The sequence below is a fragment of the Rutidosis leptorrhynchoides genome, chromosome 10 (assembly GCF_046630445.1).
Source record: "Rutidosis leptorrhynchoides isolate AG116_Rl617_1_P2 chromosome 10, CSIRO_AGI_Rlap_v1, whole genome shotgun sequence".
Lineage (NCBI taxonomy): Eukaryota > Viridiplantae > Streptophyta > Magnoliopsida > Asterales > Asteraceae > Rutidosis > Rutidosis leptorrhynchoides.
This window is the reverse complement of record NC_092342.1, coordinates 344047153-344072674: the sequence shown is the minus strand read 5'-3', so window position 1 is coordinate 344072674 and position 25522 is coordinate 344047153. Positions and strand designations below refer to the sequence as shown.

Genomic DNA, 25522 nt, shown 5'->3' with positions numbered 1-25522 from the left:
TAACAAACACTCGACGTTGTACATAAGCTATGCGGTGGAAGGGAATTAGCCTAAATCGACCTTTTTTTTTTTGAAAAAGAAAAAAAATCAGTACAAAGAGATTAGTCTTGTATATGAATCTACTAAAGACGAAATTGTGTATATCATAGCTTACCGCATTATGGGCTAGAGGCTCTCTGTTGTTATAGGTAATTCTTGAATTAGATTTAATACGTTTACCTAATTTTTTGTCATTTTTTCTTTTATACAGAGGCGGAGGGACATGTAACTCAGTGGGTGCAATTGACACCACTGAGATTGGGTTTTTAGTGTAATGTTTTTGGTTTTTTATGTGTGATACCAGCACTTTGTTACTATGACACCATTGACCAGCCATTTAATTTATCCTTTTTAGGGGTCCATTAAGAAATTAGCTAGATGATGAGTAATACAGTCTAGTCTCTATTAGTGCCAACAATATTAACTGTGTTAACACGTTAACTTAGAACGTCAAAACATTAATAAAATATAATTACACAACTTCGTTTCATAATAATAAACCCATTGAATACCAAATATATATATTGATAGTTCAAAAATATATATTCCCTCCGTCCCAAAAAAAAACTGTCCGCTTTAATTTCTCGTTAGATTTAAGATATAATAATGAATTATTTAATTCGCTCTTCATTTAATGTAGTTAAAGAGTAACTAATAATTTAATTCCATATTTTGTTAAATTTTCAATATTAAAAGAAAACATAACTGGAACTTTAATGATGTTTAATGTTGATTTAGAGTAAGGAACGATAATTTTGAAACAAGTTGTTTCTGGCGAGCCTTTAGCTTACTGGTATACACTAAACAGCGCCATCACAATAACTTTTAGAGAGCTCAATTTCTTTATATCCTACGGAGTAGTAGGCACTTTTACTTACATGTATGTAACGAAAAATATTTATTTTAACATCGCCAGTGAACTTAAGTTGTCACTTTATAAGTTTATATCCTACGCAGTAGTAGTCACTTTTTTGACACCACTGGTCAGAAATTCTGGCTTCGCCACTGCTTTTATAGATATAAAAGTTAGATTATTATTGTTAAAAAAATTTCAAAGCAACAACCCTAAGGCTAATATTAATATGGTTAAATAAGATATACGTAGCGTTTACATTTAACTTACGGTTATTTATTATTACAAGTTTTTAATGTACACGATTGTCGTTAGAAAAATCCATAGTGGTTTGCGTTTTAATATCCTCACGATAAGTTTCAAGAAAAACGATAAAAAAACGGTCACATAATAAATAAACTAAGTCACATATAGCTTCTCCGAATAACTAAAACAAATATTTCTTTTATTCGTTTACAAATTTGTATTTATATCATAGGATTACAGATTGAAGATGCAAAGTATTTTAAAGAAAATTAATGTGACCTGATGTGTTCTAACCCCGTAAGGGTAATAAAGTATGTCATAAATCGTGTCGCATTGTAATACTACTTTTCTTTGACTACGACAATCGAATGAGAAAAGAACCAAAGAATGAAACCGCAAAGAAACAAAACAACGGGTATTAAGTGAATAGCGTTCTCTCTAGGCGACTTATAGTGTTCCCTTTTCGTGCCATCAGGAGATATTGGATCATAAACTGGCAAATCACCGTCAGATTGTTGAGACGATTTCCTTGGCGGCGATACGTTGAGAAAAAACTCGTCAGAGCGGAACATTGTTGCTGACGATGATCTATACATTTTCAAGAAGACTACAGAAACCAAAAGTATGGGTACACTTTAGGACTAATGCTTCAAGATTTTATAGAAGAGTTATACAATTGTACTTTTAGCATAGATTCACCTTTGCTTTAGCATAAAGAGTGCGCTTAAGGGGTTGACTTGATAACTAAAGACAAAAATATGGAAAATGAAGCCATGTTCAAGCAGCTTCAAGTTTAATCAAAGGCATATGCATATGGCTGTATACAATACATCTACATACTTGTATAAAAACTTGAATGGTGTAAACTAAAAAAACAGCAAAAAATTGCAGTAAAAACTCTATTAGAAGAAAAAACAAAATTTTAAGATCTGAAACAAAATTAGGTTTTTACATTAAGCAAAAAATAATACGTAGTAATAAAATAATAATTATAATTAACGATAATGATAGTAATAATAATAAGAGACTCGAAACCATACAACATACATTACATGAAAAAGTTCCAAGCAGGTTTTAAATAATGTCATAACGTACCGTAGAATAGTGTATATTCGTTGGTATGTTTGGCGTCATTCTATATAGAACTTATTTCTGACAGGTGCCAACATCTTGCCAGATGACAACTTAATTTGATAACCAAGATCAACATTCATCAAACGGTGATTTTCATCTGAACGGCTCATTGAAAAATTAAGGAGAACTTCGTCCTTTTCGTTGACACGGACAGGAGGATGCAACAGAAAGACCTGCATATATTGCATATAAAATATAAATAAAAATCTGGAAAAAAAAAATATGAAAAAGTTTTAGTAAATGTTGGTTATTACCTGTTGGCCCCAATGGGTGCCATCATCCACGCTGGGAGCTGTTGTCAACTCGACTTCACACTCAGCAGGATTCTCCTTCCTTCCCTATAATAACAACACAAAACATAGACATCTCAGTTGGGTATAGGTAGCAAAACGGGTGGGTCGGGCAAGTTGGGTGATGATTAAAACAAGTATATTATTTGAGTGTACCCACGAATGGGTTAGGTGACACATAAAAACATCTTTAACCGTAAAGAATGTTACTGTAACAATTAGAAAGATTATATTATTAGCAAATAGATGGGGTCGGGCCGTGCTTTGGTGTATCTGTACCCAAACAGGTTTATGATATCTATACTCATACCCGGCCCAATAATCAGTGTTACCCAACGATTTTTAGTGTTTATCTGCAGCGGTTTCGTTTATACCCGTTTATGTAACTTAGGCCAAACAAAAAAGCGTGTATAAAAATTGGTATAACATTAATGTGGAAGTTATTAATCTTATACACAAGCAATTTTATTAAACTGATGATATATTATATAAAAACATGATCTAAAAAATAATAATTAGGCAGGTATGGATACTGCGTAAAAGGGTATGGATATGGATACTGGCAAACGAGTATGGATACGAATACCGGTAAACGGGTATGGATATGGTTACATACAAACCCATCACCACACCAAAATACACCAAATACGGAAATCACATCCAAGCCCACCAACCTGCATCCAAACCTGCCCCAAGTATTCCGGGTTTGATTTTCCCCATCAGTATCGAGTGTTAATTGCCATTCCTACACCCTAACCTTTTAAAATAATGGTATTTAAAGGGGTATTTTGTTACGCATTTGATTTTCAACTCATTTGACATGTTTACCTGTTAGTTTACTCCACTAGGTATATAGGCTTACCTATTCGAACGACCCATTAATAAGTATACACGTCAAGATTGACACGTCTACAGTTTAGCTAGGCACCAAGACTAGTTAACACATGATGATTCGGAAAAAATCAACTCACATTAAAATGAACATCAAACCAGCCACCAAATCCACATAGCCTCGTGTCCTCTTTTGTGATTGTTGAAGAAACTGTAGCTTCAATTTTGAGAATATCTTCAACAGTAACCGTTAAACAATCAATCTCTTTTAAAATGGCTGCAGTTCCTACAACTTGATTTGGATGCAAATTGTTCCACAAGGAATTCTACACAAATATACAAAAATTATATAACTCTGTTTAATTATAAGAAAAAATAAAAATCAAATATTAATTAACATATATCCTAACCTGCAAGTAGTACTTTTTCTGCTCTTCGGAAAAGGGTTTGGTCAAAACACTCATATCAACACCATAATAAGTGTTAGTTTCCTTCACAAAACCATGCCAATCATCCATACATCCTTCATAATCACTCATTTTATGATCTGCTAATCCTGATCTGATAGGCGCCAACCACATACGAGCATGGCTTGGATACCTATAAAACACACAATAAATTTAAAGAGTCAATGTCAAACCTATAACGGTTTCTCGAATAAGAATATACAGTAACATATATAATTTTTTGATTTGGAAACTTATTCAATTACTTACATAACTCCAGTTGGTTTCAGCCATCGATCACGAGCACATATTACAGAATCAAACATAGATTCACGCAGAAGAAAGTATCCCATCCACTCAGAGATTATTACATCAACTGTTCATTCGTTTCAGTATGAGATGGAACAAAACATAAGTCAACAAAAGAGGAATTCAAGCAGGTGTATAAACAACATTTACAGCAATGGCAAAATGGCCGGATCAAGCAGGTTGACTAACAGATGGGTCAAAACGGGTTGGAATGACCCAAACACATTGTTTACTTCCTTTTACATTTATCTTCATAATCATATTCATATAGTGATCATATAAGATTAAAATTACAACTCATTTGAGTCATTTTCTTTCTAGTTGAGTTTTCTGACGGTTTCATTTTGACCTCACATAACGTAATAAATGGGTCAATATTATCACCTCTAGGTATATAAGTATATAACACTAACCTTTCTCAGGCAATGTTATATCTTCTATTGAACCCTCGATCACTTCAACCACATCATGAAGGTTATTCGCTCTAACAAGCTGGCGTGCATGTTCAGCCATTTTAGTAGCTTCAACAGCATATACCTTCTTTGCACCAGCTTGAGCGCACCAAATTGCTAATATACCACTCCCTGTTCCTACATCCAACACAGTCTGTTCCACCGACTCAACATTTTAGTTCCACTTCCATAATTTCCATCTTATTCTCATCCAATTTTTTTTACAATAACACAACAATTCAAACTCACAAAGGTTTGATTTTTTAGCACCTTACTCTAATACCATTAAGCACTACAACTTAAAACTAAATTTTTTTAAAATAATATAAGCAAATTAGTACTCCATTTATTTAAATGCATCCATGGCAGAATTGCAGTACTGATTCCATTGAGTAAGCTTATTTTTATAGCTTTTGTGCTTATTAAAATCAAGAACAAAACAATTAGCAACTTGAGCTTATGAGGTGCAATATACAATAAGTATAAAATTATATAAGCTTATAAAACTTTAGAACCGAGCTAATAGGTTTAACCTGGAGTAGCACATTAAAATATGTAAACCCTAAAACTCACTATTATGTTATTAACTTGTAAAACGCATAAATCAACTATCAAGAATCACACTTTTTGTATAAAAATGTCACTTTTTATATATATATAAAAAAAAGTAATAAAAATTAAGCTTCCGTAATAACCCAACAGGTGAAATTGAACACAAAGTACATTAATTTAATAAATACAGCATTAGAAAAAAAAAGAACCGAAAAAATTATAATGAAACAATTAAATAACTAAAAATATAATTAATAAAAAAATTAAAAAGTAAAGAAAGATAAAAAAAGAAACATACTTTGCCAATGAAGTGATGTTTGTTTTTGAAAACAGAGTTGTAATAAGCGTCCATACGAACACGGTCAGAAAGCATCTCCTTTTGGTGGTAAAGAAAGGCGTAAGTGCAGAAATAATTAGCGAAATCGACACCTTTGTCGACGGTGGCGTTACCATTGCTGGTCGATGTTGCCTTGTCGGCGGCGGCTGATGTTCCGTTTGCGGTCGTTCCCATTTTTTATTATGCTTATTTATTTATTTATTTGGATTGTTAAAGATAAAAAAGATTGATTGAATTGTAAGGGTTTATGTGTTTGTGTTAGTTATGGAGGGAGATAGAAGAAAACAGCGATTGGAAGACCGGTGAAAGAGGGAAGATATAAATCTTGAATTAGGGCACAAGGAGCTTGTGGGCCCTACTCACTTTTATTTACATTATCATTCTATATTTAGTACGGAGTACAATTTTTTAAATAAAAAAAACTCAACTAATTAAGACCATTCTTATCGAAGCGTTATGGGACAAATTTTGGCTCCATCACGCCCCCATCACGCTACTATGGGACGTGATGGAAGAGAAAAAGTGTTGGCGTTATGCTTGCATCACGGAAGACAAATGGGAGGTGATGGGGATTTTACCCAATCACAATTTAATAAATCCTTTTATAATTTAATTAAATCAATAAAAATAATAAAATAACTCCATCACACAACCATCACCCCATACCACTACAAACTCCATCACGCCATCACCTTTGCCAAATCACCACTATACCCCATAAAAACACTCATCACACCCTATCACGTCCATCACCACTGTGAATGGTCTAAATGCTTTTGACATAGGAGAACTCTTCAACTTTTAACATTGCGAGTTTGAGTAGCGTTATGAACAAAATGGATGTGTGTATATGCTTTTTCAAAAAATAAGGCTTACATAAAATTGAGGCGATCCTTAATAGACTAAAGAAATTACCTAAAATCGTCACCAAACTTTCTAAAGTCTAAACCATTGCTAAAAAAACACATGAACAAACATCTCGAAAAAGGAAAAATCACCCAAACCGGCAACAACAACATCTGACGGTAGCCAAACTCCTTGAAGAGAATTGAGGACCTAAGGTACAACAAAAGCCGAAAGAAACACTGTTGATCTTCACTAAAGGATACTGGGGTTAATAAAGACTTAACGATCGAGATAAAGTGAAAGAACAAACGGAAGAAGTGACGAACGAGAAGTGAATAGAACGGGTAGATAAAAAAAAAAAAAAAAAAAGGGAGAGATGTGAGGAGTGAGAGATATGGACAAACAAAAACTATAGTAATAAACACACTAATTGCATAGACCACTGTCACCCGAAAAATAACTACGACCACACACACGAGGCAAAATCCGGAACGAGCAACAACCCATTCCTACATGTACGACCGAAAATGACTAATATGTGAGGTCACTAAGGGTGCGTTTGTTTACCTCTTAACTGAATGGTTCACCGATGAATGCTGAACATTCAACATGCAACGCGTTTGTTTCTCACCTCTGAATGACATATGATGCTGAATGGTTCAGCATTCAGTGTTGAATCATTCAGAGTTGAAACACTCTCTTAACCATTAAGCACATAAAATTAATGTAATATCCTCTTCAAGTCATATCCAGAATACATAACAAACAATTATATTGATTTTCTTATTCGTGTAACATGTTAATAAGGTAATTTTACTCATTTAATATCGTTCATTCAAAATGATTATCGGACTTCTTATTTCATTCAGAACCAAGTTCATCAGAGACTCTGAATCATTCATATTATTAACCATTCAACGCTAAATTATTTAGTTTTATCAAACACACCATAAGCCGGAACATCAGATAACATTAATAAATCAACACCCAACCAAGTCACGACCACCAAACCCAAATAACTACATAACCAACCATAAAGTATAATACACAACCACCATACTCGCGGCATGTGTGGCTTGACGACAGAGAGAAAGATGAGGCGGAAACTCAACCAACTGACAAAAAATCAAAAAAAAAAATTCCTCTACGAAAATCGATTTAACTAGTGTGTGTTCATTTATCACACATAACATTCTGAAATTTTGTTAAATATTACGGAGTAATATCTTTAGATATTACGGAGTTATATTAAAAATTGACATTAACACTCGTTAATTAAACATAATGTTTAGTTCTTTTATACATACATTTATTACAAATTTGATATATATAAAAACTTTAAGTTTATTAAATACATTATAAATTTTGCAATACGTATACGTTGATGAAACTTCTTTATGCGTATTGATATAAGAATCATCATACGTACAAATTCTTACCAATTTATCTATGAAAAAGTTAAATTTTCACCGTTGCATTCGATAAATTCATTGTAATTATGCATTTACTATTTATACAATATTAGCTGCTTTGTTTGCAAGTGCATGGCTTTTCCTGGCAACCACACGAGCATTTCCTAGGAGGTGATCAATCCTAATACTACTTATGTTCTCACGGGATCTGATGTGTTTGTAGTCTCAAAATGCGTTGTGTTTGGTAAGAATGTGATACCTTATCATTATGATAAATCACATGTCTACGGTGGATGTGAAATTCGCTAATGTAATGTGTTTGGTAAGAATGTGATACCTTATAATTATGATAAATCTCATGTCTACAACGGATGTGAAATTCGCTAATGTGTTACATGACCACATCATATGAAATACACTTTGAATGTTAGATTTAAAGTCTCACTCTACACGACTAACTATATAGTCCCCGATAATCTAACCAACCAAACCTAAAACCTTTCTCACATAAATAAATCAATATTATTGCTTGCCTTTCAGAAAAAATAAATCAATATTATAATCAACATCAGTTCATAGATAAATCCTTGCTAGTTCATGCTTATGCATACGAAAATCAATTTAATAACTAGTGACATTCTACACGACAGCATTCCTTTATCTTAAGACTATATAACGTTTAGAATATAAATATAATAGGACTACCACATCGGCTTAATTTATCGAGGCGAGGATTAGAAATACATGTGATGTGTTTCTTGTAACAATAATGTTGAAAGTAACTCCCATATTTTTTTTTATCTATGCACTCTTGCGCGAGAGCCAAGAGGTATGGCGTGCCATTTTTATTTGGATCGATAGGCCGCTTCAGATGTTCTCTTAATGGCAGGAGGTATTGAGCCAGATTGAATCCGGCTTTGCTTCTTCAGACTCGAAAGACCGATTGTTGTCAATAATGGCTACGACTCATTGGATGATTTGGCGTTTTCGGAATTATTCTTTATTCAATGATAAGTCCGTGAAGAAATGTAATCTTGTAGATTCGATTAAGTATTTTTCGTTTGTTTGGCTTCGCTTTCGGGCTAAACTATTTTTAAATTGGAGCACTTGGCTTTTATGTCCCTTGTAAGAGTGCTCTCATCGCTTCTACCTTCCTTCCAGCCCAGCCCTTCGCCCACCTGGGCTCCGATGGCAGCGCTACGCCCAGCCATCCACCCAGGTTGCCGCCCTGCATTTCGTCCCTCGTTTCGTGTTTCTATGAAATATTTGTGGACCGGAGGCAGTGTATAAGGGATTAGTACTTTTTGCTTTTGAACTTGTACATTTAATTAATAGTGGGTCCCAATTTATGTGAGGAAGTATGTCGTTATTAGTAATCCTGGATTAGTCCTCGGAAGAAAGTGTTGATGTGGCGGCTAGTCCTGGGGAGGAAGTATGTCTTGGGAACACTCTAATGCTCTTCTAGTTCCTTGCTAGAGAGCCGCTTGTTTATGTTTAATGAATTTTGCAGTTCCAATATAAATAAATAATAAATAATAGGGCTAGCATTTTGTGAGAAGGTACAATATCATGTTTAATTACACATGTGACCCCCTTTTATCTAACAAAAAAACTGCAAAACTTGGATAACGGGTCAAGGTCAAGAATGACTATGTTAGAAAACGGGTATGAAAACAGATAATCAGATTGGTTCCTGAATCGTGCTCACAAGCCTCGGAATAACACGAAATTCTAATTGGAATAAGACAAGAACGATTTTGTTTCCAATCAAGAAGAAATCAAAATCACGAATTAGAGAATCTGTGTGTTTTTGTATGTGTTTCTGAATGCAAAAAAATTTTGTTGGAAAAAAACCAAAAAAATGTCTATTTTCAACAGTTAAATGAAGAGTCATAACTCTCCAGTTTTGACGGGAAAATTAGTTGGAAGACACCTTTTCATTAAAACGAATGATGACTTTTCGGTTGAGGTTTCGGGGCGCTGCCCCTTGGACCCCGCCACTCCGCCAGGGGCGCTGCCCCTTGGATCCCGCAAGGGGGCCCCCTTGACCCCCGCATTTTGCGCGGCAATTAGTAGCCAATTTTTACGAGCGTGTACTCCACACTCTCCGAACCCGTTGTTAAGTATAGCTAGCTAACTCTTGCATTCAATTAAATCCCAAATCACTAAAATGAATGTTGGATGACACTAAAATCACCAAAACTTTTTAATCCAAGAGATGTAGTAGAATGATTGTACTCCGTATGATACACCATACTTGCATGAACAACAGACATGATCAGAAAGAGAAAAAAAAAATAGAACAACAACAATCGTTCCTCGTTTCGTGTTTACGAGCATGTTCATCTGGTAACTTGTACAACCATCGTTAGTATGATAATCACAAAGGATAACATATACACTCAGTTACAACTGCACACCAAAACTACAAGCATATTACCTTGAGATCCCTTTAATAAAAGCTATTTCAACATTTTGACTACTCGCATTTGAAAGCCGGACTTTTTGATCAGCCTCGTCACTTTCTGATGCATCTTGACTACTCCCATTTGACCCAGAATCACTCCCAACATCATCTATATATTTATCAGAAACACAAGTTTATAACACCGCCTAAAAATGATATTTCAATCTATAACTATTTAATTGCTTATTTTCTTTCTCACAACGGCTTTAACGAATGTCTTAATGTAAAAGACTAGATTTTGAAAAAGTTTAAGGAAAATCACCTTTAGACCCGAAAAGTTTTTTATTTGGAAAAGGTCTCTAATTAAACCTCGAATGGTGGAAGTAAAGGCGTGCATAAAAACAACAACGAGTTGGCGCAGTAGTGGTAACTTCCCATATGGACCAGCATGGGAGGTCAGGAGTTCAACTCCCATTCGCTGCAAAAATTCTCGTGTTGTTACCCGCCCATTCCATGGGCTTCGGAGGTTGCGGACGTCTTGCGTTCGAACCTCACCAGCGGGGTTTTCACCTCACGCGATGCCCATACGGATTCCTCCTGAGGGGCAGTAGGACTGTAATAGACTAATAGTTCGACCAAGGAAATGATCGGGTGAGTGCGTTCCGACAACGCATTCGTGCCCCGTCAGTGACTCCTAACCGCCTTTCAAAAAAAAGGTGTACATAGAAAATTGAAGAAACACAAGACACGTACCATATGTATGATACTCTGGCATCTGTTTAACAGTAGTTGCATCAAGACTATCAGGAAGCAGACAACTGAAGAAGGAACCTGAAATAGTCATCCAAAATCAGTAGTAACTAAGTCATACATAATCGACACAACTTTCTTTAATTCAAACAATACAGAATGTTGTTTTTCGTACCTAGCTTTGCTAACCGATTAATCCATCCGGGAATTCGTCTGCCGGTTAACCTCTGACAGATATCGTCAGTAAAATGATTGCAATTTTTGGAAATTAGGTGATACGTGTCCCCATGGTAATTCGAAGCCATGGTCTCGATAAATTCTCTAAATTCTGAAGCCGACATATTTAAATGCCCGAGAGAAATTGAACATCTGTAGATGAAACCGGGACAACTTCTTGGTTCGACTTCAAATACTCCACTAATCGAATAATTGTGCGCGCCAAATGCGTATTCCATGCCATACACTACAATGAAATAATTGAAAGAATAACATATTCAACCATCATATGCAAATACAAAACCAGCAAAAAATCAAAGAATTGAAAAATATGATCAAATTATTATCACCTTCAATACCAGTATGGAAAACACCGATTCCAAACCAAATGCTGTAAGCATTAATAGGAGTTAGATCATATATATTCAAAAATATCTCTCTATCAACATATGCATCATGTAAACCAGCAGTTGCACAATTTAATGACAACGAACTATCCACCATTTTCAAATTTAGTTATTTTAACAATACAAAATGAGAGATAAAATTCTTCTTATCAATATCAATATTTGTAAAAAGATACGTATAGCAAAACTGGGCACGAGAAAGAAAAAACCCCTTTATTGTAGGATTGTGATGATGTTATTTCTAGGTTGCATAATATTTGCAACCAGAAACACACACACACAAACACAAATCAAAAGGGGGTTCTCTCTTTCCGGCCACCGGAATAAAAAAGATTGAAACTCTCTCTCTTTTTATCTTTCAACTAATTCGTTGGTGTTAATTTCCCGCGTTAACTCACACTTTTGTGGGGTTATTATCAAAAGTAAAAAATTTGGATCTTTAATTTGAGGGATTTTATCATATTTATCCCTCCTAAACCCATGAATTACATATTTTCCCAAAATACAATTTTTCAATTCACAAAGTATAAGGATTTTAATGCATATTTGGAGACATATGTAATTTTGTAAGTTTATGAGGGGGAAATATGAAATTGCCACGAATAAATATGGAGTCAATTATCTAATGGTTCTCATTATTAATTATTAATTAAATCTAAAATACTAAAGATAAAACTGTACGTTCAAAGCAACCATTGAAATCTCTATCTCTATATCTCTATATGTTATAAATAAATACTTATAATAGACATATGCCCAACTGCCCAAGGTTATCAAAATCCCTGCAAAATATTGAGTCAAAGAACCTACACCCATAATTCTGTTTTCACAAATGCAACAAATTTCTCCCTATTCAGTTAACCTTATACAAACGAAAAAAGTCATTCTTTTGTCACAAACAACATATATAAAAGACCAACGAGCCATACCAGTTGCCTTTGAAGCTGGGCCCATATATGAGAGAGTCTTGCCACGTATTGACGCGGGTTCGATCATCGTTCCTCGTTATATATGGAGTTAAAGTGTCCCTGCCAATATACACTTTTGACAAAACAACATACCCCTCCGTCCCAAATCTATTGTCCTGTTTTGACTTTAGAGGTCTTTTTCTTCCAACTTTGACTTTAAATATTTTTGTTTGTAATATATTATTCGATGAAATTTATATCAGTGGATTGGTTTTTTAATATATTTTTAACGGTATAACGTTCATCAAGTATTATTTAACGCATAAAAATAATTTAAAGTAAAAGCTGGAAGAAAAGACCTCTAAAGTTAAAACTAGACAATAGATTTGAGACGGAAGGAATATATAAAAGCAATTGACACGAAATTAATCAAGCTTTAGTTCGAGTTTCACATTCGAGCACAAATATAAGCTAAACTTAGATCGATCTTTGGTCATGTTTTTGAACCTTAGGTACTGATATGCACAAGGTCAAGGTTTTGATTTTAGGTGATTTGAATAAATCTTCTGTACAAGTTCTTTTGAGCTAATAAAACTTTGACCTAGCAATCATAGTTGAGATGAATATGTTCAAGCAATTCAAACCCTTAAAACCTTTGGTGAAACGAAAAGAACATTTATCCAACTAATTACGAATACAAACAATTTATAACTAGATAGCCAAAACTCAATGTAGCCGCAATACTTCTAACAATACATGAGTGTACGTGACTCTTACTTGAGTTATCAAAAGATACAAGTAGAGTATTTAAGTATACATATATACAAATATAATAGCGGCAATATCTAAATGCACTGTTACAAAAATAAATGTCAACAAAGAGAACCTTTAAGCAGCCCAACTGGTTTGATTTGAGTAAAACAGATTCCAACGAACAAGCTAATAAACCACTCTTAAATAAATCAACCTGCAATAAATTTTATGCTTCTATTCATCACCATGTTCCAAAGTTTTAATCTTGAAGCTAGTCATTCTAGGTTCATATGTATGGAACAAGATCTGAATCGTTTAGAAAGTACCTTTAGCTTGTTGAACAAATCCACTCCCAAGACAATTAAGACACCGTTGAATCCTACAACATAAATTACACTTATCGTCAACCATTTGACTCTCAAAAAGTCAAATGCAAAAGAAACTATAGACACGATTTCCATTAACATTTTTTTTTTTTTAAGTTTATAGTGATAAAACTAAATTACCTATGTCCATCACAAGTAGGGCAGAGACATGGGTTTATATACACAGGATCATACAATGGAGACCACTCTATTGTAGCATTCCCTTTACATAGTTTACACATATAAAACCCATTCCCTCTACATACATCACATGATCTTGCATTCTTTGATCCAAATTTGTCCTGCACTCACATTACAAAATCAAACACAGAGCCAAAAAAAAAAAGAAAAACCCAAATTTTAATGTAAAATTTGAATCTTTGTTCTATATTTCCAAATTTGGTATTGCAACAATACCATAAAATGAAAACAACTACAAAGCAAAAAGCACAAATGCTGCAAATGCATCACCCCAAGAATAAAAATTGAATCTTTAGTCTTAATTTTCGGAATTTAATCACTAAAATAAATAATTTAATATAATGAATCAAGAAATAAAGGTTGTTGGGTATTGGTGCTTACCTTTTTATGCAGTGTAAATAATGTAACTGCAGTAGATGAAAGCACGGTGACTGAAAAAATACCACCTATGGTTACAGCTGCACCTTTGACTAATGTACGCAACAGGGTGAAATTGCCACCACCATCACCATCTGCGGCACCGGCAGAACCACCGTCGCCGGTGGAAATCATCTGACGTTAAATTTCCCAACTGGGGTTTTATCCTTTCATGCCATATTTGATATTTTTTTTCTTTTTAGGGTTTTACAATTAGAAATACGCGTTGTTATATTTACTTTCATCTTTTTGTATGATAAATTTCGTGGGCCAGACTTGCAAATTTGTTCTGTGTTATTTGAACGTAGCCCAATTGATATTAGTTTGAGTTCACTACATTCTTGTTTATGTATAGCCCAACTTTTTCAGCCCACAGTCTAATAAATAGAATTATATTATATTATTATATTATATTATATTATTATACCTACATACTAAAACACGCGCCAGATTTCGTCGTTTCAGTTCTACCGGGTTGTCGTTTTGAGTTTGCGCTCACACTACAAACGGTCCCTCAAATTCGGCTCAATTTACACAACGGCCCCTCAACTTTACACCTTTTCAGGGTGAAAAACGTAAATATATAATTTTATTAAAATAAAAGAACTAACTACACTCGAATTTTTACCGGGCCCTATCTTCTCGCTCGGTGCGAGAAGTTAGTCCGTAAACAGTCCCTCAAGTTCGGCTCGATTTACAAAACGGCCCCTCAAGTTTACACTTTTTCAGGGGTAGAAAGCGTAAATATATAATTTTATTAAAATAAAAGAAACTAATTCCACTCGAATTTTTAACGGGTCATATCTTCTCGCTCGGTGAGAGTTAAATTTTTCCGAGACCACCGTTCAATTCTAAAAAATCAGGCGAACCCAACGGGAATAACTATACGCGTTAACTTATGAAGTTTACACTTTACCGCGAGTTAAATTATGAAGTTCACAAAAAAATTGTAAAGAAACTAATTCCACCCTAATTTTTACCGTGCGTAGTTAGTCCCGTTGTGTTCGCTTGATTTTTTCTAGTTGAACGGTGATTTCGGAAAAAATTTAACTCGCACCTAGCTAGAAGATATGGCCCGGTAAAAATTCGGGTGGAAGTGGTTTCTTTTATTTTAATAAAATTATATACTTACGCTTTCTATCCCCGAAAAAGTATAAAGTTCATGGACCATTGTGTAAATTTAGCCGAATTTGAGGGGTTGTTTGTAGTGTGAACGCAAACTCAAAACGACAATCCGAAATAACTGAAACGACGACATTCGTTGGTCCCTCAACTTCGGCTCAATTTACACAACGGCTCCTCAACTTTACACCTTTTCAGGGGTGAAAAACTCAAATATATAATTTTATTAAAATAAAAGAAACTAACTCCGCTCGAATTTTTACCGGGCCCCATTTTCTCGCTCGGTGCGAGTTAAAATTTTTTTGAGACCACCGTTCAACTCGAAAAAATCTAATGAACACAACGGGACTAACTCCGCGCGTAACGAACATCGTTAAAAAAACTAGATAACGGGCCCTATATTCTCGCTCGGTGCGAGTTAAATTTTTCCGATACTACCGTTTAACTCGAAATAATTTTACGAACACAACGCGACTAACTATACGCGAAAAGGAAATCGTTAAAAAAACACTAAATATTTCGGGCTATATTACATACATATATACATATACGTCCAACAAACAACCCAACTTACTAGATATATTAGGTACCAAACAACATATATTGAAATTCGACCGCGCATCGAATACAACCGCAACAACGCGTGGTCAAATTTTTTTCTAGTTTTATACAAAAGTAAAATTTTGAAATTATTTTATTTTTCCATAAAATAAAATATAAAGTTTATGGATCATAGATAAAGATAACGTATTAATATTAGACATTATTATCATTATTGATGATTATGATTTTATTGATATGATATTATTTGAGAATTGAGAAAGAAAAATACTCACACACCACAACACATATGCACATACACATATTTGTCCATCTAGTTTTATCACTATTTATTTGAATTTAAATTTTGAAATTATCAAGAGATCCTTTAAAATGGAACAATCCCAAAAGGATATATAAACTTGCGGTTTTTATTAATAAAATGTTTTGAAAAATGGATTACAATTTACAAACAAATAATTTAGAATACATACGTTCAAGACTATATTACTATTATTATTTATTATTTATTATACTATTTAATTATATTGGGTAAAAGGTATTCAATAACTATTTAATTTAATTTAATTTTATTTTTTGGCAAAAAATGATAATTTTATAACTAAGACTTTATCTCCGAAAAAGATAAAGAATAACAACATACGTTCAAATAACTATTTAATTATATTGTATAACATCTAGAATATCAAAGTTTGTTTTTTAAATTAATAAAATGCTGCAGGATTTCTTGACCTATAAAAAAATGTTACTTTTTGACATTATGGGTGATTAACCAATTAACCATTGTGGAACCTCAATCGCACAGTCTATTAAAAAGTTAGAGAATAACTTTCTTATAAATATATGCAGCTGTTTTAAGTGTAAACCATGTGCAACCATTTTCATATTCAAAATGATTCTAAAGCATGTTTTTTTTTTTTTTGAAAAGCAAGCACTATAATATAAACCAAACCAAGAGTACATAATTACAAGAGTTCAAGCAGCATATAGAGCAACCGAAATATACAGATAAAGGCTCCAAACTGCAAGAAAACACAATTATTTACATACAACTCAAAAAGAAGGTCAAATCGAAGCATTATCCAACCCCCGTTCTTGTATTTGAACTCGCTACATAGAACGCCGGATTAAGAATCCACTGATGCCAATCCAAGGAAAGCTTCTTATTACGCTTAGAAATCCAACCAAAGCTCGTGTTTTGTACCTCGGAAAGAATACTTGCAGGATTCCACTCTTTATTATTAAAGACTTTGGCATTCCGAGACTTCCATAAGGTGTAGCAGCATACCCATTTCACAGCTTCCCATAATGACTTACCATATTTAGAGAACTATGTGAAGATCGAATCTACGACAAGAGGTTCAAAATTGCGTAGATTACCCTCTGGGATATTCCACCAACGAAAGAAGCACTTCCAAAATTCCATCACTTTCTTACATTTTACCAATAGATGTTCCACTGTTTCGATTTCTTCTATGCACATCGGGCATAGTATAGAATCCAAATCAATACCACGCTTATCAAGTTCTGAACGTACCGGTAGCCTCTTTAGCTTAGCTCTCCATACGAAAATTTCAACCTTTTGAGGAATGGATTTGTTTCGAGTTGTTTCGACAGCTTGATTGCCTGCTCGCAGCCTTTTCTCATCTATCATTAATGCCAACTGTTTGGTGGTGAAGGCTCCATCAGATCCCAAACTCCAACTCCATTTGTCGTGCGAATTTGCCTGTAACCGTACTGATGATAGTAGATTAGCCAGCTCCCTTATGTCACTTAGTGATCTGCCACGAGGTTCTCTGGTCCATTGCCACGAAATCAAGCCACTCTCCATTATTTGCTGTAACCTATCTTTAACCGTAGCATCTTTGTCGCTTTCCAATGCAAACAATCTGTTAAATGTTTCCTTGAGAGGCAGACTTCCAAGCCATATATCTGACCAAAATTTGATAGAGCTCCCATCTCCGATATCCTTTACAAACGAGGAGGAGAATGCAACTTCCATGGCATCAATCGATTTACCTGCTTTAATTATGTTGGTCCAAGTTGAACCGCCACTAGGAAAACGCAAATTGTTAGTATCCACCAACCCCCACCCGGCCCATAAATACTAGTAATCACTTTGACCCAAAGAGCATTGTGGTTCGTTTTGAACCGCCACCACCATTTACCCATCAACGCCAAATTTTTTGAGATAAGAGAACCAATATTTAACCCTCCCGACCCATAGGGTAAAAGAACCCTATCCCATTTAACCCATGAAAGTTTTCTCCCAACCCCCGACCCGCCCCAAAAGAAATTGCACCTTATGGATTCGAGTAGCTTGATCACACTAGCCGGAGCACGGAACAAGGAAAATAAGTATAATGGCAAGCTACTAAGCACCGATTTCACAAGAGTTAATCGACCTCCAAATGAAATTGCTCTTGCTTTCCATTCCGACAGTCTCTTCCTAAATTTATCTATAACCGGAGTCCAGGCACAAGCTTTATTTGTCTTAACACCTAGTGGGATACCAAGGTAAGATAAAGGAAATGTACTGGATGAACATTTAAAATGAGCAGCCATCAAATCCAATTCTGTTTTAGAGACCCCGATTCCATAAAGTTTACTTTTTCCAAGATTGACTTTGAGCCCCGATAACTCTTCAAAACATCCGAGAAGTTTCATTACATTGGACACGTTACTTCGACTCCATTCTCCGAAAAAAATCATATCATCTGCATATTGAAGGTGGGATATTAAAACTTTGTCCTTACATACACCAACACCTTTCAATACTCCATTCTCCACGGCTTTTTGAGTAAGAATATTAAGCCCCTCGGCGGAGATGATAAAGAGGAAAGGAGATAAAGGATCTCCCTGTCTTACCCCTCTTTCCGGCTTGAATTCGCAAGTTGGAGAACCATTTACAAGTACTGAGATTGATGCCGAGGAGAGGCATGCCATAACCCATTTGATCCACTTTCTACCAAATCCTAAGCTTTTCATTGTCTCCTCAATAAAGTCCCACTTGAGATAATCGAATGCTTTTTCAAAATCTACCTTGAATAAAAAACCTCTTCTTTTTTCTCTTTTCAATTCATCGATTACCTCATTTGCAATGAGCACTCCATCCAAGATAAACCTATTTTTCATGAACGCACTCTGTTCAATACCAATCACTTTATGGATAACCTTGGCTAGCCTCCTGGACAGAACTTTTGAAACCACTTTGTACATACTACTTATGAGGCTTATCGGTCTATACTCACTCAGATTAATTGGGTTGTTATTTTTCGGAATTAATGTAATAAATGATGCGTTACAACCCCTTGAAAATTCCATGTGATTCCAAAACCAATCGAAGACTTTCATCATATCATCTTTGATAAGCCACCAAAACTTCTTATAAAATTTCATGTTAAACCCATCCAGACCCGGGGCTTTAGAGCTACCACAACTTGATATCGCATCCCAAATCTCATCTTCACTAAATTTATCTTCGAGAAGTCTGTTATCTTCGCTTGTTACCCTCCCAACATTAAAGTCCATGTAACATTCTTCATTTGAATTATTACACTTAAAGATATTGGAGTAATAGCGAAATACCTCTTCTTTAATTTTTTGCGGCTCCTCAGACCAAGTACCATCTATCGAGATACCTCTAATATAGTTTTTGTTACCTCTCCTTTTGATGAAGTTGCGAAAGAACTTGGAGTTTTCATCGCCCTCAAGTGTCCATTTGACCCTCAACTTCTGTTTCCACATATTAGTTTGAATCTTTTCCTTTTTCAACCATTGTTTTTTCTCCTCAAGCCATAATGTTCTCTCCTCGTCAGATAGCACTCTCGATTCTGCTATTTTTTCCCAGTTTGATACAGCCTTCGAGTGGTTTAATATTTACTCGCCCAGATTGTTTAATACCGAACTGTGCTTTTTCAGCTCAAGCTTGACATTCTTCAGTTTATTTCTCATAACACAGTCCGGACGAGAGCCCGATACAGGAATATTCCATGCATTTACCACAACATCAACTGCCCCATCTAGTAGCAGCCACTCGTTAAACACACGCGTGGGTTTTGGTCCAAAGTCCATTACCCCGTTACTAAGGATAATTGGGCAATGATCAGAGAGGTGTTTATCTAGTGTGGTAGCCGATAAGTTTGGCCATAATTTCCAGAATTGTTCAGACACCAAAAATCTATCCAGCTTACTAAATTTAATACCATTATCACATATGCGGGTGAACTTCTTACCACCGAGAGGGACTTCGATTAAGCAAGAATTATTTATGAATTGATTGAACATATCTGACCAGGTCTTGTTGAAATCTGAATTGTGACGTTCAAATTGACTCCTAACCTCATTAAAGTCGCCACAAAGAAGCCACGGCATATCCCTGAAATTCAACAACTTTTCAAGACTATCCCAAAATCTAATCTTTTTAGCCGTGGAATGAGGTCCGTATACATTAACCACCGCAACCTCAGAATCGACTCCTTGTACATGTCCTTTGATAGCGAGAAAAAATTCTCCCTCTATAGCTTGGTTGACCTTGAATATGGAAGAATCCCAAACCATTATCATCCCGCCTGAGAACCCCTGAGCATTCTTTTGAATAAAATTAAAGTCACCAGACCCCCAAATACCTTCGAACCAAATTTCATCTAGCTTACTACACTTAGTTTCCTGAAGACATAAGACAAGTGGCTTCTCCGTTCGACACAGACTACGTAACCAATTGACTTTACCATCTTGACCCACCCCACGAATATTTAGAGACAACACAATCATTAAAATTAAAGAAACGATTCGACTTCAGGCCCCTAATGTTTGGCCTTCCAGCGGACACCAATTTTGCCTCCCAACTCCTTAATACCAATACTGATGGATGAATCATTTACCTTAGAAGAGTCTTTAGAGATTGTGTTTTTACTGAGATTTTTGACCAACGGAGGCCGACTACATTTGGATTTTGTCTTCAACTGACTTCCTTTATTAGCACTTCTTGCTAAGTGCTTAATATGGAGAAATTTGGAAGATCCTGACCACTTTTTACTGTGATTAATTCTCTTTAGGTTGGTTGAAGATGATTGAATGCTCTTTGAGTTTGCAGGCGAATCGCTGGCGATACGCTTGAATTTGGGCATGTTAGAGCTATCTGATTTTAATCCAGGATTACTAAGAGGCTTGGAGAGCATTGGTGCAATTTGAGGATCAGAGCCGAGGGCATCAGCGTTGAGTGGGTCAATTTCAGTGAATTGAGGGGGTATCTCAGGTTGGGTTTCATCAATGGTAAAGGTATCAAGAATAGGTGACGCAATTTGGGTTTGTTTAGAGACATGACGTGGGGTATTCTGGGAATTAGGGTTGTCCGAGCTATTAACGGGATTTGAAGGGATTGGGGGAGATGAATTGTACAGGTTACGGTTGGGTGAAGAAGAAGAAGGGGGTTTGTTGAGCAACGAAGGTTTTTGGTTTAAGGGGGAGTGGGTTTGGACAGGATCAACAGGCTGAGTTGGGGATATGGGTTTATTTGTGGGTTTAGGAGAATGAGTTTTGGGTTGCTGAGGTAAAACTGGTTCATTAAAAATATTTAGCCCAAAGGATGGGGAGCCCATGTCCATGTTGTTTTGTCTATTATGCATGGTGTGATTTGGCCCAGTATTAGGAATAGGCCCAATATCAGATTTAGGGTTACTTGGGACAAATTCCTGGGACTTATCAGTGTAACCGTTATCAAGTACACCCACATTCTTGGAAATAGGTGTACCATCATTAATGTCAGAGAACAACTGTCCGACATTAATGTCAGAAAACATGCGTTGTGTTCCCACGCGCTTCGAGTTTCCCAACCCCAAACAGCTGTCCATCTTCCCATCTGATTGTAGACCGTTCATCTTGACGTCGGGAATATTGCCGGAATCATCATCGGCAGCCACCTGGTTACCCCCTGAGAAAATACGAATCACATCCTCATCATCATTGAGATGCTCGGAATTCGAGTCTCCACCGACACTATCATCTGAATCAATCCTATTTTCATTGTTTACATTATGAATTACATTCATGAAGGATTCACCATCAGATAAATCTTCATCTGGGTTTAACTCTTCATTCCATTTATCCGGCGAGATTTCCTCCATCTCAGCATCCACAATGTCATTTAAGTTTTCGGAAACAAAAACCGGAACCTCTTTAGATCCAACAATGAGGTGGACATGACCACTGACTAGATCCGATTCCCACGTATGAATGAGAACTTTGCCAATTATTATACTTTGATTTCCCTCGATTTCACAGTTACTAGTGTCGAGGGGTTTACCCCACCAATTGGCAATATCCTTGAACGTGCGAACATTCCAAACTGATACAGGAACTCCAATAACACTAATCCATGTAAACCTACCTGGGGACCTGTGGTTCCGATCCCAGACCCTTACATTATACATATATGTATGAAGAAAGTGTTTCTTGTCATTGACGATTTGAGCAGCCACATTAGGTTTTTCAAAGGTAAGCATCATGTCATAGCCTCCAAGATACTTAAAGTTGAAACCTTCCTGTAACCCTTCCGATGCACAAATATCCCCAAATTGTTCGATGTACTCCAGTTTTTTAACACATCCGACCAAAGCACGATCAAGAAGATTGCTATTTACCTGGTCAGTAGAAGCATGGACCACCCTTTTATCTTTTTCTTCCTTAGCTCTTCTTTTGTCTTCAATGATTTCCCTAGCATCTACCACTTTTCTATAACTGCGGCCATCAACATAGGATCTCTTGAACACTCTAGGTTGATTTTGGACCTTTTGTAGGTTATCATTCAAACCACTCTTTTGATGCTGGTTGTTGTTTCGATCCCAAGCAATGAACGCCTTCAGGTCTAAACCACCAGCATTCAAAGAACTCAATTTTCTTGCGAAGCTTTCCATATCTACATCTTTGATTCCTTCATACCTTACAAAACCGATCATTGATAAGTTGAGAGAGAGAGAATGGTGAGAGAGAGAGAGAGAGAGAGAGAGAAAGTGAGAGACCACATCGGAACTTCACCTAAAGGGAACGTGGAAGCTTCACACACTGATGGAATTCAGATAGGGGAAAGAGGTTTTGATGGCAGCAAAAAGCACCAGCACAAGGGATCGTCTAGCAACAACATTAAATCTTTCTTCTTCTTCAACTTTCCAGAGAAGTGGAACATCACGGACCTCTGGAAACTCTTTAAAAACTATGGGGCGCTAAAGCATGTTTACAAAGTTTACTTGAGACATTGACGTAGATAATCTAAAACCAAAAAAAGGAAATAATGCTAAATACGATTTACCTATACTTTCCTTGCCTTTCCCAAAAAAAAAAAATACCTCTACTTTCAGTCTTCTAAGTTCTAATTAACATATACCAATAACTTGAACATTAATTATAGTGAAATGGTCACTTAACAGCTCAGTTAGAACGTATATATTTAAGTTAAAATTAATACTCGTTCTTTTTCGAATAATTAGAACAGAGAAAATTATTTATTTATTTTTACATATTATGGTTAATATCTATAATCTATAAGGTTAATTATTTGACAGATATTTTTATTTTATCTATCTATTATTCTATTATTTTTTAATTTTTTTAAAAAGCAGACTTTTATTTCTTCGCAAATATATATACATTGATTTACATATACATCTCAAGGTAGTTGTCGATCCAGTCTCTAACCCTACTACAAATTACATTGACTCATGAATTGTAAAAATAGAAAGGGTGCAAAGATTGCAGCCGTAATCATCTCGCGAGTGTAGAGGGCTAGTCGCAAAGTTTATACAAAGATTGATGTCGGATTATGAAGCCACATATGCCAATCGATCTTTGTAGATTTACATCGTTTAGAAATCCATTCGTAGCTTTTGATTTGAATCTCACTTAAAGCAATCGGAGTAGTCCAACTTGTGAGTTTAAACACCTATTGATTCCGATTCCTCCAAATAAGATACATGCACACCCACTTGACCACTTGCCAAACCTTCGCACCAACTCCGGAGTTCGCATCATTGTTGTTGTAGATGTCTTCAAAATTTTGATGATGAACATTATTTTTATCCCACCACGAGTACACCTTCTCTCAAATAATTTTTGCATGTTTACATGAGAGTAAAGAGTGTTCAACTGATTCCAATCCATCATCATATAGCGGGCAACGGACGGAATGAAGGTCAATACCCCTCTTGTCGAGTTCCAAAAGCACGGGTAGCCTTTTCCGTTTTGCCTGCCATATGAAGATTTCTACTTTCTTCGGGATGAAATTATTTCTCAAAGTTTCACTATTTGTCGACGCATTAGTTTGAAACATTTTCGAGAAGATTAGTCCAGTGAGCAATTTGGTATTATAAACACCGTTACCACTTAACGTCCATCTCCACGATGAAAGGACCCGTCCTAATCCATCCGAACGAATACATTACATTTGGTTATATCGCGAGGTACTTGACCTCTATATGATACATTTTACAAACATTGCATTCGTTTTTAAAAGACAAACTTTCATTACATCGAAAGTTGACGGCATGCATACCATTTCATAATATATCCAACTATAATTGACTTAGTAATAGTCTTGATGAACTCGACGACTCGAATGTCTAACGACCCGTTCTAATCCATCTGGACGAATACATTTCATTTGGTTACATCGTGAGGTACTTGACCTCTATATGATACATTTTCAAACATTGCATTCGTTTTTAAAAGACAAACTTTCATTTACATTGAAAGTTGACGACATGCATACCATTTCATAATATATCCAACTATGATTGACTTAATAATAATCTTGATGAACTCAACGACTCGAATGCAACGTCTTTTGAAATATGTCATGAATGACTCCAAGTAATATCCTTAAAATAAGCAAATGCACAGCGGAAGATTTCTTTCATACATGAGAATAAACATACTTTAAAGTGTCAACCAAAAGGTTGGTGAGTTCATTAGTTTAACATAAATAATCATTTTCATAATTTTAATAGACCACAAGATTTCATATTTCCATTTCTCATAAACATCATGCATAAAAATCATTCATATGGATTGAACACCTGGTAACCGACATTAACAAGATGCATATAGAATATCCCCATCATTCTGGGACACCCATCGGACATGATAATTTCGAAGTACTAAAGCATTCCAAATTCCAGAATGGGGCTTGTTGGTCCCGATAGATCTATCTTTAGGATTCGCGTCAATTAGGGGGTCTGTTCCCTAATTCTTAGGCTACCAAGCTAAAAGGGGCATATTCGGCTTCGATCATTCAACCATATAATGTAGTTTCGATTACTTGTGTCTATTTCGTAAAACATTTATAAAAGCAGCGCATGTATTCTCAGTCCCAAAAATATATATTGCAAGAGCATTTAAAAAGGGAGCAAATGAAACTCACCATACTGTATTTTGTAGTAAAAATACATAGGACGACATTGAACAAGTATAGGGTTGGCTTTGGATTCATGAACCTATATTAATTGTATTTCTATTAAAACATACTACTATAATATAAATTTCCAAATTTCATTTATTAGTTATATAATTTTTATGTGTTTGTAGTTATATAAATTTTTATACTAAATTTTATTTATTACATATACTTTATTTATATGTATTATATCTTAAGTTAGATGTTATATATATATATATAT

The 25522-nt window shown here is 35.4% G+C and overlaps 2 protein-coding genes across 4 annotated transcripts; both read right to left on the bottom strand.

Moving 5' to 3' along the window:
• Nucleotides 1–1607: 1607 nt before the first annotated feature.
• LOC139872586 (protein arginine N-methyltransferase PRMT10-like) lies at nucleotides 1608–5754 on the bottom strand. 3 transcript variants are annotated; one of them, XM_071860497.1, is made up of 8 exons: nucleotides 5451–5754; nucleotides 4562–4754; nucleotides 4110–4215; nucleotides 3804–3993; nucleotides 3534–3719; nucleotides 2527–2610; nucleotides 2234–2445; nucleotides 1608–1745 (listed from the first exon to the last, which is right to left on the bottom strand). In XM_071860497.1, exons 1-7 carry the CDS (start codon nucleotides 5661–5663, stop codon nucleotides 2269–2271), a joined length of 1149 nt encoding a protein of 382 aa, XP_071716598.1. In that variant the 5' UTR covers nucleotides 5664–5754; the 3' UTR covers nucleotides 1608–1745; nucleotides 2234–2268. The 3 variants fall into 3 exon arrangements, with proteins under 3 accessions (XP_071716598.1, XP_071716599.1, XP_071716597.1); XM_071860498.1 differs by lacking the exon at nucleotides 1608–1745 and adding an exon at nucleotides 1870–1955; XM_071860496.1 differs by lacking the exon at nucleotides 1608–1745 and having other exon boundaries at nucleotides 2031–2445.
• Nucleotides 5755–9973: 4219 nt separating this feature from the next.
• LOC139871752 (uncharacterized) lies at nucleotides 9974–14374 on the bottom strand. Its single transcript, XM_071859484.1, has 8 exons — nucleotides 14136–14374; nucleotides 13695–13855; nucleotides 13515–13567; nucleotides 12457–12568; nucleotides 11471–11511; nucleotides 11080–11367; nucleotides 10908–10985; nucleotides 9974–10323 (listed from the first exon to the last, which is right to left on the bottom strand). Exons 1-8 carry the CDS (start codon nucleotides 14304–14306, stop codon nucleotides 10184–10186), a joined length of 1044 nt encoding a protein of 347 aa, XP_071715585.1. The 5' UTR covers nucleotides 14307–14374; the 3' UTR covers nucleotides 9974–10183.
• Nucleotides 14375–25522: the final 11148 nt, after the last annotated feature.

Excerpts from the sequence above, each read along its gene's own strand:
- LOC139872586 (XM_071860497.1), bottom strand. The coding sequence starts at position 5,663 with ATGGGAACGACCGCAAACGGAACATCAGCCGCCGCCGACAAGGCAACA. Across the intron at positions 3,720-3,803 it reads AGAAAAAGTACTACTTGCAG|AATTCCTTGTGGAACAATTT; the intron begins GTTAGGATATAT and ends ATATTTGTGTAG. Across the intron at positions 2,611-3,533 it reads GGTTTGATGTTCATTTTAAT|GGAAGGAAGGAGAATCCTGC; the intron begins GTGAGTTGATTT and ends TTGTTATTATAG.
- LOC139871752 (XM_071859484.1), bottom strand. The coding sequence starts at position 14,306 with ATGATTTCCACCGGCGACGGTGGTTCTGCCGGTGCCGCAGATGGTGAT. Across the intron at positions 11,512-12,456 it reads CCCAGCTTCAAAGGCAACTG|CATTTGGTTTGGAATCGGTG; the intron begins GTATGGCTCGTT and ends TAATGCTTACAG. Across the intron at positions 11,368-11,470 it reads TTTCCATACTGGTATTGAAG|TGTATGGCATGGAATACGCA; the intron begins GTGATAATAATT and ends ATTTCATTGTAG.